Here is a 17,324-nt window from a genome sequence, read left to right on the forward strand (position 1 = left end):
TACGACTGTGGGGGCGGGGTCAACCAGGCTTTAGTTGAGAGCAGTGTTGCCTTGTCCGCTTTTTATAAGCGACTGATTGATTGATTGGAATATTACACAGTTTGCAGAATTACAGTACAATTCAAGACTGATAACTGTGAGTGGACGACCCAATAAAGCATTACACTTGTTTACAAGAGGGTCCACCTTGTTCAATTCATCAAAACATTTAGAGGCGTACAAATAGACACTTCTATATAGCCAAAGAACAGAACAGGAATTCATCATATTACATTTTATTTTATTTATTCATTGAAAAATAAATGTAATTGAAAATAACAGATCTACAAGCTCACGAGCTTGTAGAGCTGCTATTTTCAAGTAGTTGTCGCTTCATTTGGGCTTGTTTTCCATAGACATTCCATAGACGGTTGCTTTTTTCTCTTCCAATTCCAAGACCTGGCAACACTGCTTGAGAGCAGCAGCACAGCCGAAGAAGAGCTGGAAAGGTCGAACCAACCAACCCAAGTATCTTCACTGGATGTTTACTACAAGCTGTCACATGCCAGAAGAAACGTGCTCCACACGAGAACATGCACAGCTCGCCGTTATCAGGAGCCGATTTATGTGACAGCGACGTTACCGGAATGTTAACATTGTTTTCTTCTACTGGGGTCTCTTGTTCTTCAACACAGCTAACCTTTTTTAGCTAGCTAATATAATAAGCTGAACCATGAGCCCCACCTCCTCTGCTGCTCCAGAGGCCCCGGGGGGTCCGCCACCCCTCCGGTCCCCCCCGGACAGGGTGTCCCCGGCCGGGCACATCGTGCAGGTTCTCGGCCATGTGCGTCTGGAGAGCCTGGCCGCGGGTCTCAGTGGAGGTGTGGTGTCAACCATGCTGCTGCACCCCCTGGATCTGGTCAAACTCAGATTTGCTGGTAGGTGAAAAGTCACGTTATTAATTATGGCTGGCCTGGCATTGGCAGGTTGTGTCATGTCATTTCGACTATGCATACTTGTTTGTCTTGTTTCTGTTCTTCTTATTTGATCGTAGAGTCAGACAGTTATAAGGAGTTGTTTATAGATAGATTATAGAATACTTTATTGGCAGTTTAAGAAACTTACAGAAAATGACCGATAAACAACTTTATTTGCAGTTAATTGTGTTTAAAATGTAATAAGTTTCCACACTAGACAAAACTCACACACAAACGATGCGCGAATGAACGCTCCGGATATAAACAATCGTGCCATATAGCTTCCCTGTATGTTGTAATAACACAACCCAGTTGTTAACCCGCATTGATCTGACCTCAGATCACCTGCCAAGTGCCATGTGCTCTAGTTGGTCTAATACAGGGGTTTTCAACTGATTGTGAACGAGGGACCTTGCATCACCCTGACTTAGTTAGAATCAACCTGGAGAGACCACTGTTGTGGGTGGGTGGGTGGGTGGGGATATGGGCTAAGAATAAGATGATGTGTCACTTGGACTACTAAATGACCTAATTATGACTCAACCAGACAATCTGGTGCACTTTCTCCATTAACTTGTCAGTAAACAAGTAAGACGCCTGATAAAGCGTTTAGAGCGAGGACCTCGTGTGCACTGTGCACTGGCCATATATGGAGCCTGTCTTGAGTATAAAGGGTTTGATGAGGGCCCAGGTAGGGACGGGCCTTCATTTCCGGGCCTGTTGAGAACTCTAGTTTTCGCTGATTGCCGGAAATGTGGGAAATCTTGTATGGGGTCTCGGGGGCACAACACTTTTTCAAACATGGTTCTGTGGCCAAATACATATTTATTTGGGGGTTCTGGGAAAATGTTTGAGAGCCACTGGTTTACTTAGTTTACACTTTACACAATGTCAGGATGAGGCAGCTTTGAACCTGAAATGAATGACGTTATGCTTCTCAATCTCTTTTCATGAAGTAAGCGACGGGCTGGAACTGAGACCCAAATATAATGGCATCTGGCACTGCATGAAGAGCGTCTGGCAACTGGAGGGCCTGAGAGGACTCTACCAAGGAGTCACCCCCAACATCGTTGGTGCTGGAGCGTCATGGGGACTCTACTTCTTCTTGTACGTATATATGCTCAAGGGCCGACCGTGCCACATTTTCTAAAGTGTTCATTAAAGTAATTCCGTTGAACTGGTCGATGGTCATTCCGTTGAACTGGTCTATTGTTGCTGTCAGGCAGAAATCTGCTATATCCGTATTCAAACCTTTTTGTGTGTTTTTTTTTCTTCTGTAAATTAATGTCATAATTGACTACAGTGTCACACAAGAGCATCGCTTCATGCCAAGTTTTGAGGTTGTAGATCTGCTACTTTTTGTTATTTTTTAATTTGAATCCTGTTTTGTGCCAGATAACGTTTTGTGCCAGATAACGTCTGTCAGGTTTCCACCTCACAGAGACGTTATCTGGCACTTCCTGATAGATTTTAGTTTTTCTTTTTACTACTGACCTTGGCCTACAGTACCATCTGGTGTGGTCACTGGGGGATATTGCATCATACTCCATTGCAAGGTTACAAACCCACCAACAAATACACCAGTTACGTTACTGACTACACACACTGCCATGGATTTGAACCCAGGTCTCCTGTGTGGGAACTTGGGAAGGGATACTGAAGTTAAACATTTTAACCACAAGCCCCTAGTGGCGTTGCCTATGGGCCTATTCCCCGTGCCACATGGCAACAGGGGATTCAGCCTTTACCCACTAAATATTCCCCCCTTAACCAAGGGGGCCGGGGGCCATATTACACTTTTGGTGTTGAGGCTTTGAGGCACTCTGCGTCACTCACCCACCTTTGACCTCCCCCACCAGGAAACCCGATCCAGGTCATGACACCAATGCAATGCCATGGGAACTCTAGGAAGATACACTAAAGCCAAACATCTTAATTCTTAACCACTAGCCTATATGGCAATTTCCCCTTGGCCCGGGGGGAGATATTAGGCTCGGACTCAGAGCCGCTATAACTGTGCAGTTATGTTTGATCAATTCCGTGATTGGCAGTTGGGTGACTTTCTCCATCTGTGTTATGTGAAACATTGTGCCTGCATGCATTTGTCACCTTGTCTTATCTTCCCATGTTTCTCCCCTCCCTCCCAAAGCTACAATGCTATCAAAGCGTACATATCAGAAGGACGCCAAACGGAACTGAGTGCGACAGAGCACCTGGTGTCAGCGGCTCAATCAGGTTAGTACTGCCTTCATTCAGACACAGCAGCCTCACTGACACACTGACTGCAATCAATACAGAGGCCAATAGACAGATAACGCACTACTATGGTTGGCATAGTACCTCCTGTGTTTATTTGGACCTCGTACTTTTCATTTCCTGCATACCCAATCAAGTTAGGGTTTTCAATAAGTGCACAGAGGCATAATTACTAGTAAACACCGGTGAAGGCATAATTAATTCGGTGTGATCAGAGTTTGACAAAAAAAAACTTTCACAGATTGTTGACTGTTTCCCTTTTCAAAGTCATACTGTGTGACGTTTCCAATTAGCTACTTTTGCTATAATCTGTCACTGTTATAATTACAAAGCTACAAAAACGTTGAGCTGGTTTCAGCTTCAGCTACGTGAACGTGAACGTACCATTAGGCTCCATAGCATGGCCTGAGGACAGTAGAGATAATATTTGTATCATACAGAGAACTTTGCTCTCTCCCTCTGCAGGTATGCTGACCCTCACCTTAACCAACCCAATCTGGGTGACGAAGACCCGCATGGTTCTTCAGTACAGCTCTGACCCGTCCTCCAAACAGTACAAGGGCATGTGTGATGCTCTGGTCAAGATCTACCGACACGAGGGAGTGGCTGGTCTCTACAGGGTGAGGCTACCGTGGGCCTGTAACATATTATAACATAGCAGCAATAGCAGATCTACAAGCTTACAACACTTTAATTTCATATAGCATTGAGTCGATGCTGAAGTGTTATTATAATCATGATTAACGTTTCTTTTGTAAAATGATTAGTATTAAGAGTCATGTTTCAGATTTAAAGAAAGCATAATGTTATAGTAACATGCCTTACACTTGCCTGGTCTGTTGGTATAATTTCCACTAGAGGGCACTAAGTCCCCACAGAATATGCATTTATTTTTTATTTGGAAGATCTATCCTCTAGGGAAAATAGCTATATTGTGTTGATGATGCATGCTGCACATGGAGGTGTGTTTAAGAAATATTGGATAATTTTGCATAGCAAGGTGTGTTGGTGATACATTTCTGCTTGTCGGTACCCCAAAAATGTGATTTCCTAACCAGAAATGCCTTGGTTAACTTCCAGGCGGGTAGAATTAAACTGTACTCAACTGTATGTGCCAACTCTAGGACTTGTCGGAAAGGTTCTTTTTATTTATTCGTTTTTATAGCTTTTCCAACTATGGACAGATTAGGGATATGTTCCATTATGACTAACAGTAAAGTATACATTAATGTGTTCAGGGCTATGTTCCTGGTCTGTTTGGAACCTCTCATGGAGCGCTGCAGTTCATGGCCTACGAGGAGCTGAAGAGAGGATACAACAAATACAACAGCATGCCTTCAGACAAGAAGCTAGTGAGTCATTAAACCACACAGCCCACTAAACGTCCGGATCCGTGTTCCAGCCCCGGATAGAACTCCAGCCCAGGGCTTGTTAAATCTGCAAATTAATAGCCCACAATTGATACCTAGCAGTTGGTTCAAAGAAAAGTAGTTTTCCATATCCTGCATTGCTCACTACTTAACAATTCAGTACTCTCTTCCATCTCTCGCTCCCTTCCATTGACAGACTCCACTGGAGTATATCTCGATGGCAGCGTTGTCCAAGATCTTCGCGGTGTCCACCACGTACCCGTACCAGGTGGTGCGCGCTCGTCTACAGGACCAGCACAACACGTATAACGGGGTCATCGATGTCATCAGACGGACGTGGAGGTACGTAACACTATCTATGCCAATGTCGGGATTTCTCGTACTGTATGTATCGCTTGGCTTAAACCCTGCCTGTGCCAGATGACGAGAATCTTTCTCGTCACGTCATGTGTAATCGGCGCATGGCGCAAAATTAATGAATCATGCCGACTCAGTATACCTCTCCTACGTATTTAATGGGTTTTAATTAATGTTTGTTTCCAGGAACGAGGGTGCCAGAGGGTTCTACAAAGGTGTGGTCCCCAACGTTATCCGTGTTACTCCAGCCTGCTGTATCACGTTCGTAGTATACGAGAACGTATCGCGCTTCCTGATGGGCCAGTCCAAATGAGGACAACGGACAAACCATGGGACAGTGGCAGGGACACTCCGGTCTATGGGGTGTTACCATGGGACAGTGGCAGGGACACTCCGGTCTATGGGGTGTTACCATGGGACAGTGGCAGGGACACTCCGGGTCTATGGGGTGTTACCATGGATGGGACAGTGGCAGGGACACTCCAGTCTATGGGGTGTTACCATGGGACAGTGGCAGGGACACTACAGTCTATGGGGTGTTACCATGGGAAAGTGGCAGGGACACTCCGGTCTATGGGATGTTACCATGGAACAGTGGCAGGGACACTCCAGTCTATGGGGTCCTGTGGCAAAGATACAGAGAATGCAAGCAGTCTGTTAGTTTGCTAAGTTTGCACTTAAGGACACACAATGTTGTGGGAGGCAATGATCAAAACTGTCAATTGAGAGATGAAGCCGTGATCAGTACCAACAGCAACTTAAAGACATTTCTCTGAATTGTGGGAAAGTGAAAAAAGAAAAAAAAAGATGGTGTGGGGTACTCCACTGCAGACTGGCACTGCACATAAGACCTCTGTTTCTGCCATGGGTGCATTGCAAACCGTTCCGTTTTAAGCAGAGGCATAATTTCCCAAGAAAACTAGAGGGTGGTAAGGAAAAAAAAGCTACTACTTACCCATTTCAAAAAGGAGCTGATCTACAGTACACATCGCGTCACATCGCAAAGCAGAACTGCTGTTTTCTTTTTTAAGAATGACATCATAGGGAATAGTTCGCCTATGATGAAAATTGTTAATGAATGTATGGTTGCAGAGGAGAAAACAAGTCTTTAACGCGTCACATGTAGTTGGAAGGGCGTGCATTGAGATGCACTCTGCGATGAGCTAAGTCGGATTCATCTGCAAAAAAGAAAATATGCATGAAAGAGACGAATTTGTGTTTAAATATGAACGCTAACACCAAATGATGCCCCTGGTTCTAAGGGAAGAAACTGCCTGTATTTAACATTAATCCTGTTGTGAGGATAGTGAATATTTATAGGGGGAACGTGTCCCTGGTTTTCCTGAAGTGGAGGCTGTGTCTGCGCTAGTGACCAAAGCCACAGGGTTCATGGAGTGTCTGGACTCGAACCCCATACAAAGTAAAAATAGCACCATTGTGACCGTTTCCATCCGAGGCATTGTGGTCAATGACCTAATTACGTTGCCCTTTTGAGTGGTTCTTTTGATGGGGCTCAATCAGACAGTACACAGACTCTGTGCTACGGAGCTGGTAGTGTAATGTCTGTGGCATCATGTTCAGTTCAAGTGATTCAAGCATTTGTACTCTCATAATAGAGCCCCTGTACTTAATGCCTAGTAGATAAGAGTTTGCAGCGCATGTGTGGAAGCAGCTTCACTTACTGTACACTGCGTTACAGTGTACAGTACACCAAAGAGCTTCTAGTGTGGTGGTTCTCCAACCTTTTAATTGCAAGGACCCCCATGACTCTCACAAGTTTAAGGGCCCATTTGGAACCCCCTCTAGGAACCCTGACGGTCCCTGAACCCCACTTTGAGAACCATTGGTCTAGTGAGCTTTTAAACAGTGTTAATTTTGTCAGCTAAAACTATGACGATTTTTTTTTGTCGACTACCTTTTTACACCGACAAAAACTAAGCTATGATGACTAAAGCTAAGGCTAAATATATTAAAAATGTTGTCAACAAATAAAAAACTAGACTAAAATTTGCTGTCAAAATGAACACGGCTCTTAACACAGCACATTTGGTGATAGGATTCATGTTAAATATTGGTGACATGCATAACATTCGTTACCTTACTTGTGATAAAAGATCTATAGGCTTAAGCGCACAATACACATATGGTCATTTATTTGTACTCAGGGTTATCGCTTGCACGTGTGAGTTAATTATTTTTGTCTTTATTTATCTTGTGTGATGTCTGTAATGTCTGAACCACACTGACTGTAGATAGGGCTTAATATCAAGGTCCATTGATTTCTGCATTTTAAGAAAGAAAGATCTTAGTAAATAAATATTTGTGAAGATATTTTGTAAACTAAGTGTTCTATGTCAGTCAATTGTAATCACATGATAGAAATGTTTTGTTGTTTGACGTAACAGTAAAGACATTACATGCCATGCTTTTAGTTTCTATTTTTGCAAGTGCATACAAGTGCAAAATGTAAAGGGTAGTTAGTTTCTATTTTAAGTGCAAAATGTAAAGGGTTTCATTTCATGTGAACGTCTGCAGCGACTGATGAAGAGACATAAAGATGACTTTATTAACGCATACAAACATCTCTCCAGCCTGTCAGCATTGTCAAACTCTTGTCACAATGAAATGGCATTACAGTATGTATCTTGGTCTTACTGTATATTACTCATATCAGTGGTGGACACGGACAGTAACTAAGTACATTTAGAAAATAGCTGCAAGATCACAACGCATCGCACAGCGACACGTGAGCGTGTGCATCTGCTGCTAGTTTTGAACGTTTCCGTTTCTTTTTCTTTTGTTTTACATTTTTGGGGACATTTTCAAGATTTTTCAATACAGTAAAAACTTGATATTAAAAAGAAAATGTACTTCATAATTTGTACTTTTTTTTATATTTCCTTGAGTATTTGTCCACCACTGCTCAATGCTCATCATATGATGACAACACACATTTTCTGTAATTTGGCACCAGTTAACTAAAAAGGGTATAATCTAGCAGTTTGGAAGCTCTCTGGCTACCAAACTGCCTTTCATTTCAACGAGAATGAAAAGATAATTTTAGCAAAGTTTGACATTTCCTCCTCTCTGTGACAAGGCACTCTAGCAGAATGACTACAGTACAAAATGATACTACAGTAAAAAGAAAGACATTACAGTTATTTTTGGTACACAAAATACCCCCCGTTTATATCCCTGTCAACAAGTCTGGTATAAAAATAAAACATTCAAGTTGACTTCTGTGATGATGCCTCTAAACCACAACATGATAGTTTTGGTTGAGCCACATGACAAAGACAGAATTCCCCTCCAAATCATGGCTCTTTTCAACTAACAAGTGTAACGCAGAACATGTTCTGTAATGTTTGTTCTTTGTTTGTTTATGTTTTCATTATAACCAGAAGAAGCAGCGAGGTACTTTCTATTTTAAAAATAAAAAAGCATACAAAAATTGCTATCCCTTTCAAAACATTTGAAAAATACAAGTTCTGGGTTCCACGAACTCAGCCAGGGTCGTAAGCGTATCACAAATCCAGAACTGGTGAAATACAGATGGCAGGGCACGGTTCACTTTGTTCTCGTGGTCGAAAGGAGCCCTCAGAGAGCCTTTTATTTGGGCAGTTCCTCTATGATAACCCTCGACACAGAGTTCCATCCCGTGGATGCGTCGCCCCTTGGATAATCGGCGCAGGTCCCAACCCAAACCGCCACATCCACCAATCCCGCCTTCAGGCCCTCGCACAACCCCTCCACTGCAAAGAGAACAGAAGAGAGAGAGAACTGTGGTCACCACTTCTTCCAGGCTACAATTAATCCCAGTGAACACCCAAGCTGAACAGCAACTCATTGGGTTGTTTTATGACAGTGATTAACTTTGCAATGAAATTAAAGGAGTCAGTTTGCTTTCAAAACTGAAATATATGCTATAAATAAGTCCTTATGGCTTTGAGAGGCAACGCACTTTCCCAGGCTGTTAACACGTCTGCTATTGTTCAATTCTAAGAATAAATTCAATAATGGCCAGCAGATGGCGTTGTAGTGAGTGTGATGAAACACAAAAATGAGCAGACACAATAGGAACTGGAACACTAAAATTGGAGCTGATCAATTATATTTGTGGGGTTTTCTCTCCTGATTGGATAAAATTGTTATTCTGACATAAAAATGTCAATTTCTGTTTACTACAGAAATACCAGAATATAGTGCTTTGATGTTTTACCAAAAGAATACCACTAGCAAATCATTAGCTTGAATTGTTAAAATGTTCACAACGTTTGACAATTTTCGAGAACAGGGCGACGGGCCTATACTGTACAGTAAGTGGCGTGAAGCATATATACCTGCTGACGTTCTGTGTATGTTGATGGTGGAGTTGAGCTCTGGGCTGCCTTGGTCTAAGTAGATGATAGACTCTATGGGGAGTGGTCCTGCACACTCCGCTCCGTTGAAGGTGAAGTACCACCTCTGGCAGCAAGCGTTCTTGCACTTGAGCCTGAGGGAGCCGCTGAACAACACTCGCAGAGCGCTGTCCGAACGGAGCTTGGTGAACGTACAGTCCTGCCGAAACACACAACAAAGACGTCAAGAAGACGGTGGAGGTATGATGTTGGACACTGCTGGCCTGGCAGAGAGAGGTCGCCAGGCCAGCTACCATTATGTTTGAGGGGCGCTACATAATACTAAAATACCTGCATTAAGGTCCTTTCAGATGAGCAGCGATTGACAGGCATAGTAATTCATTTTCAATGAGACCTGTTTTCAATTGTCGTGCGCGTGCTCGTTTCGTGCACACGCCCGCGACCGACTACAGCTGGATTCTGTTGACCTTTTTTTTTTACACTTGCGCTGTCACGCCCCTCTTGAGCAGACCTGGAGCAGACCTGTCGTTTGTCCAGGTGACGTCTGCGACGCGTTAATTGATGCCCGCCTTAGAATAAAGACAACTAGCTCCATTCTAACTGCACTTCACTGTGGGAGGGGCGGGGGGAATGGAGAACACGGGGCATCTAAGAAACAATTCAAGGCCAACATGCATGTCGAGACAGGATTACAGGCTGATTCAGAGTACGTGTGTTTTGGTGTGGATTTCTTCTTTAATATCAAATATCTAAATATTTAACCAAGCAACTTAAAAAACTGTCTGGGGTTCACACAAAGGCCAGCCAACTGAGCCAAGTGTTTTAAAGTGAAACACCAATTTTAAGTGACTCAAGTGATTCAAAATAAGTCACCCAGGAACCATAGAGACTATAATGTATAAGTTAATATTTAAATGAACATTAATATTTGGAAATTGTGTTAAGTAGGCATATCGTCTGTGTCGAGCAGAAACCTCATATGTCCAAAACAGTTTTCTGTCATCTTCTCTGCATTCAAATTCAGCAATAGCAAAAGTAGCAGATCTAAAAGCTCAAAACTTGATGACTCGTGCCGCGTTTCGAGCATGCAGATCTGCTACTTTTGAATATGGAGATAAGACGTTTCTGCCCGACAGCAACTGAAAGAGTGGTGGCACTCGGAAATAGTTCGTATAGGTATAGGTGTAATGGACAAATGGTGAGCAGGCTGGCCACCGGCCAGGCTGACCCCAGAAGAGGCAGAGGCAGAGAAATTCCTTTCAGGTTTTTTATTGGTGTGTGTGGTTTGGTTAGTGGACGCACACAGTTGGAGGGTGAAGAGAGAGATGTTGCTGGAGGTTGGTAGACAACAAGCCGGTGTGGTGAAGCATGCATGAATGAGTGAGTGCAGCCAGTCCTATTTGTAGCCTCCCACACCTGTGTGCAGTGAGCAAGCTGCCAGCCACTCAGCCTTGATTGCAGGATTGGCAGGGAGGTTGCTTCACAGCAATGATATCATGTTTGTTCACCAACCCTTTCAACCCTACATGTAACATCAGGATACTTACAGCTATCTTCCCCAGGTCAATGCCATAGTTCAGAGAGTTCCAGGCACATTGTTTATAGTTGGGTTTCCAGGGCTCCTCAAAGATCTCACTGATGCACTCTCCTTTCTCCCCCCTAACCCCATCCCGCCCAGGGATGCCCGGCGTTCCCGGGATGCCGTTGGCGCCCGGGTTGCCCTCCCTTCCAGGGGTGCCAGTGGGACCCTGCATACAGCTGCCATACTGGAACACCCAAACAGAAGAGAGGGGAAATTAGTTCATAATCAATCCCTATTTTGGGCATGTCATTATAGGTGAAAAGCTTTTCAAAAATAGTTAAAATAGCCAATCTACAAAGATGTAATTGTTGTTTTTTTAAATACACTGTCAAGCCACAAAAGTAAAACATAGGGCTTAAGTGATTGATCGATTTGTTGATATTTTGTTTAACAAAAATGCGCTTCTCAGTAAATAAATAAAAAAGGTTATTGATCGAATAATCGCTAATAAAATAATCGGTAGTTTATTAGCCTGGACAGAAGAATGGAAGAAACAGAAATAGGGAACAAGATCAAATAAAATGCAGGCCCATGTTTGGGGCGATAAGTGAAGATCTAATGAAAATCCAACTTCCTGTTTTCAGAGTCCAACTTTTTACGTTGCAGTTATCACAGTATTACGGACCTTAGTTTACTTTTCGGATGAATTGAAAATGCTGGACCCTGTTGTAAACAAGTGTAACGCTTCATGCTGTCGTCCACAGAAATGTTTGTATTGACTTGTGCTTTCGTTTGAAATGTACCCATTCTGCACACTGTGAATAAGAATGGCAATCAATCAGTTATACTTGCATTTCACTGCTTGTACTGTACCTTTTTGACTAGTGACAAATAAGCCCTATTCATTCTTGACTATACCACAATTTCAAATCATATTAATAAACGGCCTTAGTGTTGGACCATCCCACTTTATATGTGCCAAAGTGAAAGAAAAGAAACAGATGTTCAATATTGGCTATTAGGCCACATAAAGTGTTTAAGAGTGACAGGCTGTGGATTAATCAGACATTGAGGGCCTGTCGACAGTCAGTGGGTGTCTGGTCAGTGTCTGGAGACAGTGGAGAGTGATTCAGAGTCTAGTGTCCTATGTTTAAACAGATGCTGCCTGTTACTCAGGCTGACTCAGAGAGACATGTGAGCCTGTCCCAGTAGCCACACCACACAGAGAGAGAAACAATGTAGATCTAAACATGAACTGTATGACCTTCAGAGAAACTAGGCCCAGTCATGAATACCATGATATAATAATGCAATGTGGGAGATTTAATTAAAACCAGGAATGTATTTATGTCGTTTTGATTGACAATTACCCAAATGCCATTTATACAGGCCTATATGTCTTATCAAATAAATGTGACACATCTTTAACTGGTGTGCAAAACTACAGCTTTGTCCAATAAAGGCTGATGCCAAAGAGGGATTATGGTTTGGGAGAGTAAACATTTAGCTACTATTTATTTGTTACATGAATCTTTTGTTCGGCATGCAGCTGTGTCGGAGGGCACTCGGCCAACAGGCAGAGTCAATCAGTCTTCAGCAGAAGGAAATAACAAAGGCGATTCAGTCTCGAAAAAACATGTTGTTACTTGAGTCTCTTGGGTAAAAGATATGTGTATTTTAGGCAAAGAGAATTTAAAGAATGTTAAAAAACCTAATAGAAAGAATAACAGATATATAGAGTTACGTTTTTCTTCTTTATCTCCACTGCCGGCGACCGCTGAGAGACACATACCCCAGTGAGGCACCCACCCACCCACCCACCCACCCACCCTCCCACCCTCTGGTTTAGCCATTAAGCTGAGCCACCTTTGAGGCTGATCTATGGTGGAGTAATGAAGTCTGACCTCATCCCTGTGTGGGGCAGTGGTTTACGGTTTTCAACCATTTTCATTTCAAGGTCCATTATTTATTTGGCATTTGAGCCACACGGACCACCATTTTGATGAGATTTTGCCTCTCCTAGACCCGAGACTTTACTCTCTCAAGAGTTAAATATCTAATAATAGTCCATTTGGTTACCAACTCTCCATCATTTAGCTGGGAACCACCTAGAACACTATCAAGGACCACTGGTGGTCCTCGGGTGTAAAACTGAGATAACTGAAGCCTGTGATCAAATACAGCAGATTGATCATGAGGTGTCAGTGGTGGGAGAAGTACTCTTTTAAAAAGTAAGTAAAAGTAGCAATGCCACCAGGCCTGGGTAACAGCAGACTGCTGGGCGAACTTTTGGGCAGGCACGTCTAGAGTTTTAAATAGACAGGTATCAGTCAAAAGGGAGACATCGAAGAGGAAGGAGGAAGGGTGGATGGGGAAGGATCAACATATGGAATATCAATACAGGTCGGCTCCATGTATGGAGATCTAAGGGTTTGAGGTGATCAGATGTAGAGTTGCTGGCCAATATTGATGACAGGGATGGAGATCCCTGGTGATGTCACGTGATGTCTGGGGTGACTGACGGGAAAGCGGATCTACAAGCTCACAATGCATCGCGATGCAACGCGTTGTGAGCTTGTAGATCGGCTATTTTCCAATAGCCAAATTATAGGGCTCGCCTGAGTCGCCTTAGGTGGTCAATGTAGGTTTATCTAAATGTGTAAAAAAAGTAACAACTAAAGGTTTCAAATAATTGTAGTGGAGCAAAAATAGGTTACAATATTTATTTGATTCTGAGATGTATTGGAATAGAAGTATAACTAAAAGGTATTGCAAAAGTTAAGTAAAAGTGCCTAAACATTTTACTTAAATGCGGTACTTAACCCATTCTGAACGGGAACCCATTTTGGTGTCAGCATCATGTCATGCTTTAGCTATTGAAAAATAGCAGATCTACAAGCTCGTAGCGCGCCACCGAGTGGCGCGCTACGAGCTTGTAGGTCTGCTATTTTTGAAAAATCGAAGAACGACTGACATTTTCAGAATCTGATCTCAGGTCAGAATGGGTTCATCAGACCAGTGTGTGTCCAGTGGAAACCTCGTATGAAATCTGATCTCAGGTCAGAATAGGTTAAATGCAATTACTTTCCACCACTGGTGACATGCATATGCTGTAACAGACTGGGAATTTGTCCTTTAACGCAGTGGATAACATTCCAGGACATTTTGGCAATGGCTGGCCTAATGTGGAAGTGACTAGGTCTATGGAAATACTGTACCTCACCTCAACTGTATCTGAATTTCGCATTAGTGAATGATTTTCAACAGTATAGCTTTGTAATTTGGTACAGTTACGGGTCTGAACATTTTAATGAGGTTGGTGTATTTGGAGACCTTTCAAAGTGGCCTTAATGAATAGACTGTGTGTACGTGGTACGTGCGTAGCTTCACAGCTGACTTTCATAATAACTTACAGTCTGGAGAGTCTATGGTGGTGCTGCAAATTACAGTATTTATTGCCCTTTCTGAATGTTAGTATTAACGGATAAAGACTATTGCTTTGACTCAAGCATTGAGGCGTGGGCATTGCCTGGAAGGACTGATCACCAATGGGTCATGCAGTGGTTGACACTGAAGGAAGGGCCAAATAAAACCGACTCCCAGCCTGCTTGGACCACACAGCCAGTGGTGGACAGAACTGGACACTAAGTAAACTACCGGTAATAGTAATAGAGCACCGAAGTCTGACGTCAATATCGGTAGAGGGCGCTAAGTCCACGGGGTCATGTGCTTTTTTATTTGCATAGGGGGATTTTAGATCGCCCGCATATAAGAACTGTGTGTAAAAAATAAACAAATCATCCGGGAGTTTCACTCATATGGATATGAAGAATCAACTGAATGTGAGAAAACGCTAATGCCGAATTGGAATTAGTTACATTTCCGCTAGAAACAGACTCAAGATCAAATATGACTGACTGACAGTCGGAATCATAAACGATACAGAGACACCTCCCTGACAATATATCGCCAAGACAGTTTGTTTATTTTTGGACCACAATGCTTATACGAGACGATTTAAATTATCCATAGAGAAAGAAATCCGTGAACCAGGGGATGGGCGAGTGACGTCAGGACTTCAGTGCTATGTTTTTGTGGATCTGTATACTTTGCTTGAGTATTTGTATTTGTCAGTGGCTTTAACGTCACTATACATTTCAAAGACAGGCGTTGTAGGTTATGCTTTTGACTCCACTACATTTATAGGAAGGTATAAAAAAGTACATCATGAATTAACCAGTTAAGTCCAATTTCAAATAGTATAGTGAAAATAGCAGATTCACAACGCTCACAACGCGTCACGATGTGTTGATGTGAGCTTGTACATCTGCTATTCTTACTATTATTGCGGGGGTCTACATAAATATAGATTTCAAATCAATACAACATTGCATTGATATTAAAAAGTAAATATGTAGTAATGTAGGCCTACGTTGTACTTCATAATCCTGACCTTGACCATTGCATGGACTCCAGTACTTTCCTCATGAGTACATGATCAACTTTGTAGTGGAGTAATATTTGGCCAGGAGTATGAGAGTATCTATACTTTGACTCAAGTACTGCAGGGGTTGAGAACATTGCCTGCCACATGGCAACATAATGCATGCCTTTTTACTGCTCAAGTTCATTCAGATTTCAGTCCAGTTCTCAGCAGTTCTGGAGTGAATGAAGCATGACAATGATGACATACTGTATACAAAATGGTTTTATTACCGTGTTGTTCATAAAAGCAGATGTGTCTTCCTCTGAGTGTCTAGTGCAGTTTGATTTGTCTGCATCATTTCCAGTGCACTATAGACAGAAAATGACGACATAACACGCTGTTCATTAAACCAGTGGTTGTTCCCAACCTTTTCTGGACCAGCTATAGGGCCCACTTGAAAACCTAAAGTGGCCCACCCATCGGTCAGATGAAAACCTAAAGTGGCCCACCCATCAGGCAGATGTAAACATAAAGTGGCCCACCCATCTGCCAGATGAAAACCTAAAGTGGCCCACCCATCGGTCAGATGAAAACCTAAAGTGGCCCACCCATCAGGCAGATGTAAACATAAAGTGGCCCACCCATCTGCCAGATGAAAACATAGAGTGGCCCACCCATCGGTCAGATGTAAACATGAAGTGGCCCACCCATCTGCCAGATGAAAACCTAAAGTGGCCCACCCATTTGTCAGATGAAAATGTATTATTATTATTATTACCCTTATTATTATTATTATTATTGTCATTATTTTACTCTGCACATTTTGCAAAGGTTTGACATACAGCCTTGTCTTGCTGTTTGGAATGATTTCTGTTCATTTCTGTTTGACTTGCAAGTTGCAACTAGATTTGCTTAATGTTCATTGTAACCACAGTATACCAAAAACAATAAAATAATAACGCCCAGGCTAGATTTTGCCAGGGTGGCATACAATAGGCCTATATATAACGAAACGACCTGAGTCACCCCGACACATCATACACTGTAGGTAGGCCAATATAATGTGATTGATACTAGGCTATATTATGTAATATAGGCTACAGCAGCTTTTTCTTATGCGAAAGAATAACGTTCATTGTATCCTAAAGTAACCAACGTTACGCGGGACAGGGGGGAATGGGGGATAACTTTTTAAGAAGCAGCAGAAGCTTATATGAACGCGTGGTCCTTATTTAAAAAAACGACTGGGGGGGGGGGGGGGAGAAAAATCAACGCACCGTTTTCAAGCTCGTCTTAAATAACGCAGGCCTACCTTTTCCATTTCAGCATCCTTGTTTCGATATCCTCTATTCCTCACCTTTTCCACCCCGTACAGAGGTAAAACCAGGCAGGTGAGCAGCAGCAGACGTGCGGCGACAGGAGACACCATGATGTCGTTGGGTTCAGAACTTCAGAGAGGCACCAGGACAGGACAGTTGTTGCACACTGCAGCCAGCTGCAGACTGAATGACTGACTGACTGACCGTGGCTTCAAGGAGGAGGCAGGACCAGCGGACTGCATGGGGCCAGTCAACTGGCAGTAGGGCTGTAACCTGGCTCTATAGGTTCTGAGCTGTTTGCATACACGTACACGCCATGCAGCACAGCAGTGGTTTCCATTTTCAACCCTTTTCATATCTAGGCACAATATTTATTCGGCCATCGACCATGATGAGATTTTGCCTCACAGACCATAAGCTAAAGAATATTTTGTTGTTGGATAAGATTTTGCAATTCACAAATACATGTTGGTATAGGAGAGATAAGGCAAACATTGATAAAAAATGATAATTATTTTACATGATCTAATTGTGTAGACTTCTTGTAAATGAATAGCCTAATGCAGGTATTTAACAATAATTTAACCCTTGAGAGCGTAAAATGAAGCCAAATTGACCCATCCGGGTCCATTTGGTGTCATGTTACACTCTCAAGAGTTAAAGATCTAACAAGGGTCCATTTTGTTACCAACTCTCCATCATTTAACCGGTAGACCACCTGGAACCCCCTCAAGGACCACTGGTGGTCCCCAGACCACTG

General features: G+C 42.8%; 2 protein-coding genes across 5 annotated transcripts; one reads left to right on the top strand and one right to left on the bottom strand.

The window, feature by feature from the left end:
• Positions 1 to 472: 472 nt before the first annotated feature.
• On the top strand, positions 473 to 7,324 carry LOC308318962 (solute carrier family 25 member 32-like). The gene is made up of 7 exons (XM_080768704.1): positions 473 to 917; positions 1,913 to 2,063; positions 3,106 to 3,191; positions 3,678 to 3,832; positions 4,451 to 4,564; positions 4,779 to 4,924; positions 5,126 to 7,324. The coding sequence occupies exons 1-7, from the start codon at positions 713 to 715 to the stop codon at positions 5,250 to 5,252; spliced, it is 984 nt and encodes a 327-aa protein (XP_080624830.1). The 5' UTR covers positions 473 to 712; the 3' UTR covers positions 5,253 to 7,324.
• Positions 7,325 to 7,481: 157 nt separating this feature from the next.
• LOC308318963 (collagen triple helix repeat-containing protein 1-like) lies at positions 7,482 to 16,777 on the bottom strand. 4 transcript variants are annotated; one of them, XM_080768706.1, is made up of 5 exons: positions 16,603 to 16,777; positions 15,536 to 15,613; positions 10,845 to 11,063; positions 9,280 to 9,496; positions 7,482 to 8,691 (listed from the first exon to the last, which is right to left on the bottom strand). In XM_080768706.1, the coding sequence occupies exons 1-5, from the start codon at positions 16,672 to 16,674 to the stop codon at positions 8,549 to 8,551; spliced, it is 729 nt and encodes a 242-aa protein (XP_080624832.1). In that variant the 5' UTR covers positions 16,675 to 16,777; the 3' UTR covers positions 7,482 to 8,548. The 4 variants fall into 4 exon arrangements, with proteins under 4 accessions (XP_080624832.1, XP_080624831.1, XP_080624834.1 ...); XM_080768705.1 differs by having other exon boundaries at positions 16,558 to 16,777; XM_080768708.1 differs by lacking the exon at positions 15,536 to 15,613 and having other exon boundaries at positions 16,603 to 16,775.
• Between the last annotated feature and the right edge of the window lie 547 nt (positions 16,778 to 17,324).

Source organism: Protomyctophum bolini, assembly GCF_963924005.1.
Source record: "Protomyctophum bolini genome assembly, chromosome: 7".
NCBI lineage: Eukaryota > Metazoa > Chordata > Actinopteri > Myctophiformes > Myctophidae > Protomyctophum > Protomyctophum bolini.

Excerpts from the sequence above, each read along its gene's own strand:
- LOC308318963 (XM_080768705.1), bottom strand. The coding sequence starts at position 16,674 with ATGGTGTCTCCTGTCGCCGCACGTCTGCTGCTGCTCACCTGCCTGGTT. Across the intron at positions 15,614-16,557 it reads AGGATGCTGAAATGGAAAAG|TGCACTGGAAATGATGCAGA; the intron begins GTAGGCCTGCGT and ends TTCTGTCTATAG. Across the intron at positions 11,064-15,535 it reads CTGCTTTTATGAACAACACG|TATGGCAGCTGTATGCAGGG; the intron begins GTAATAAAACCA and ends TGGGTGTTCCAG.
- LOC308318962 (XM_080768704.1), top strand. The coding sequence starts at position 713 with ATGAGCCCCACCTCCTCTGCTGCTCCAGAGGCCCCGGGGGGTCCGCCA. Across the intron at positions 918-1,912 it reads GGTCAAACTCAGATTTGCTG|TAAGCGACGGGCTGGAACTG; the intron begins GTAGGTGAAAAG and ends CTTTTCATGAAG. Across the intron at positions 3,192-3,677 it reads GGTGTCAGCGGCTCAATCAG|GTATGCTGACCCTCACCTTA; the intron begins GTTAGTACTGCC and ends CTCCCTCTGCAG.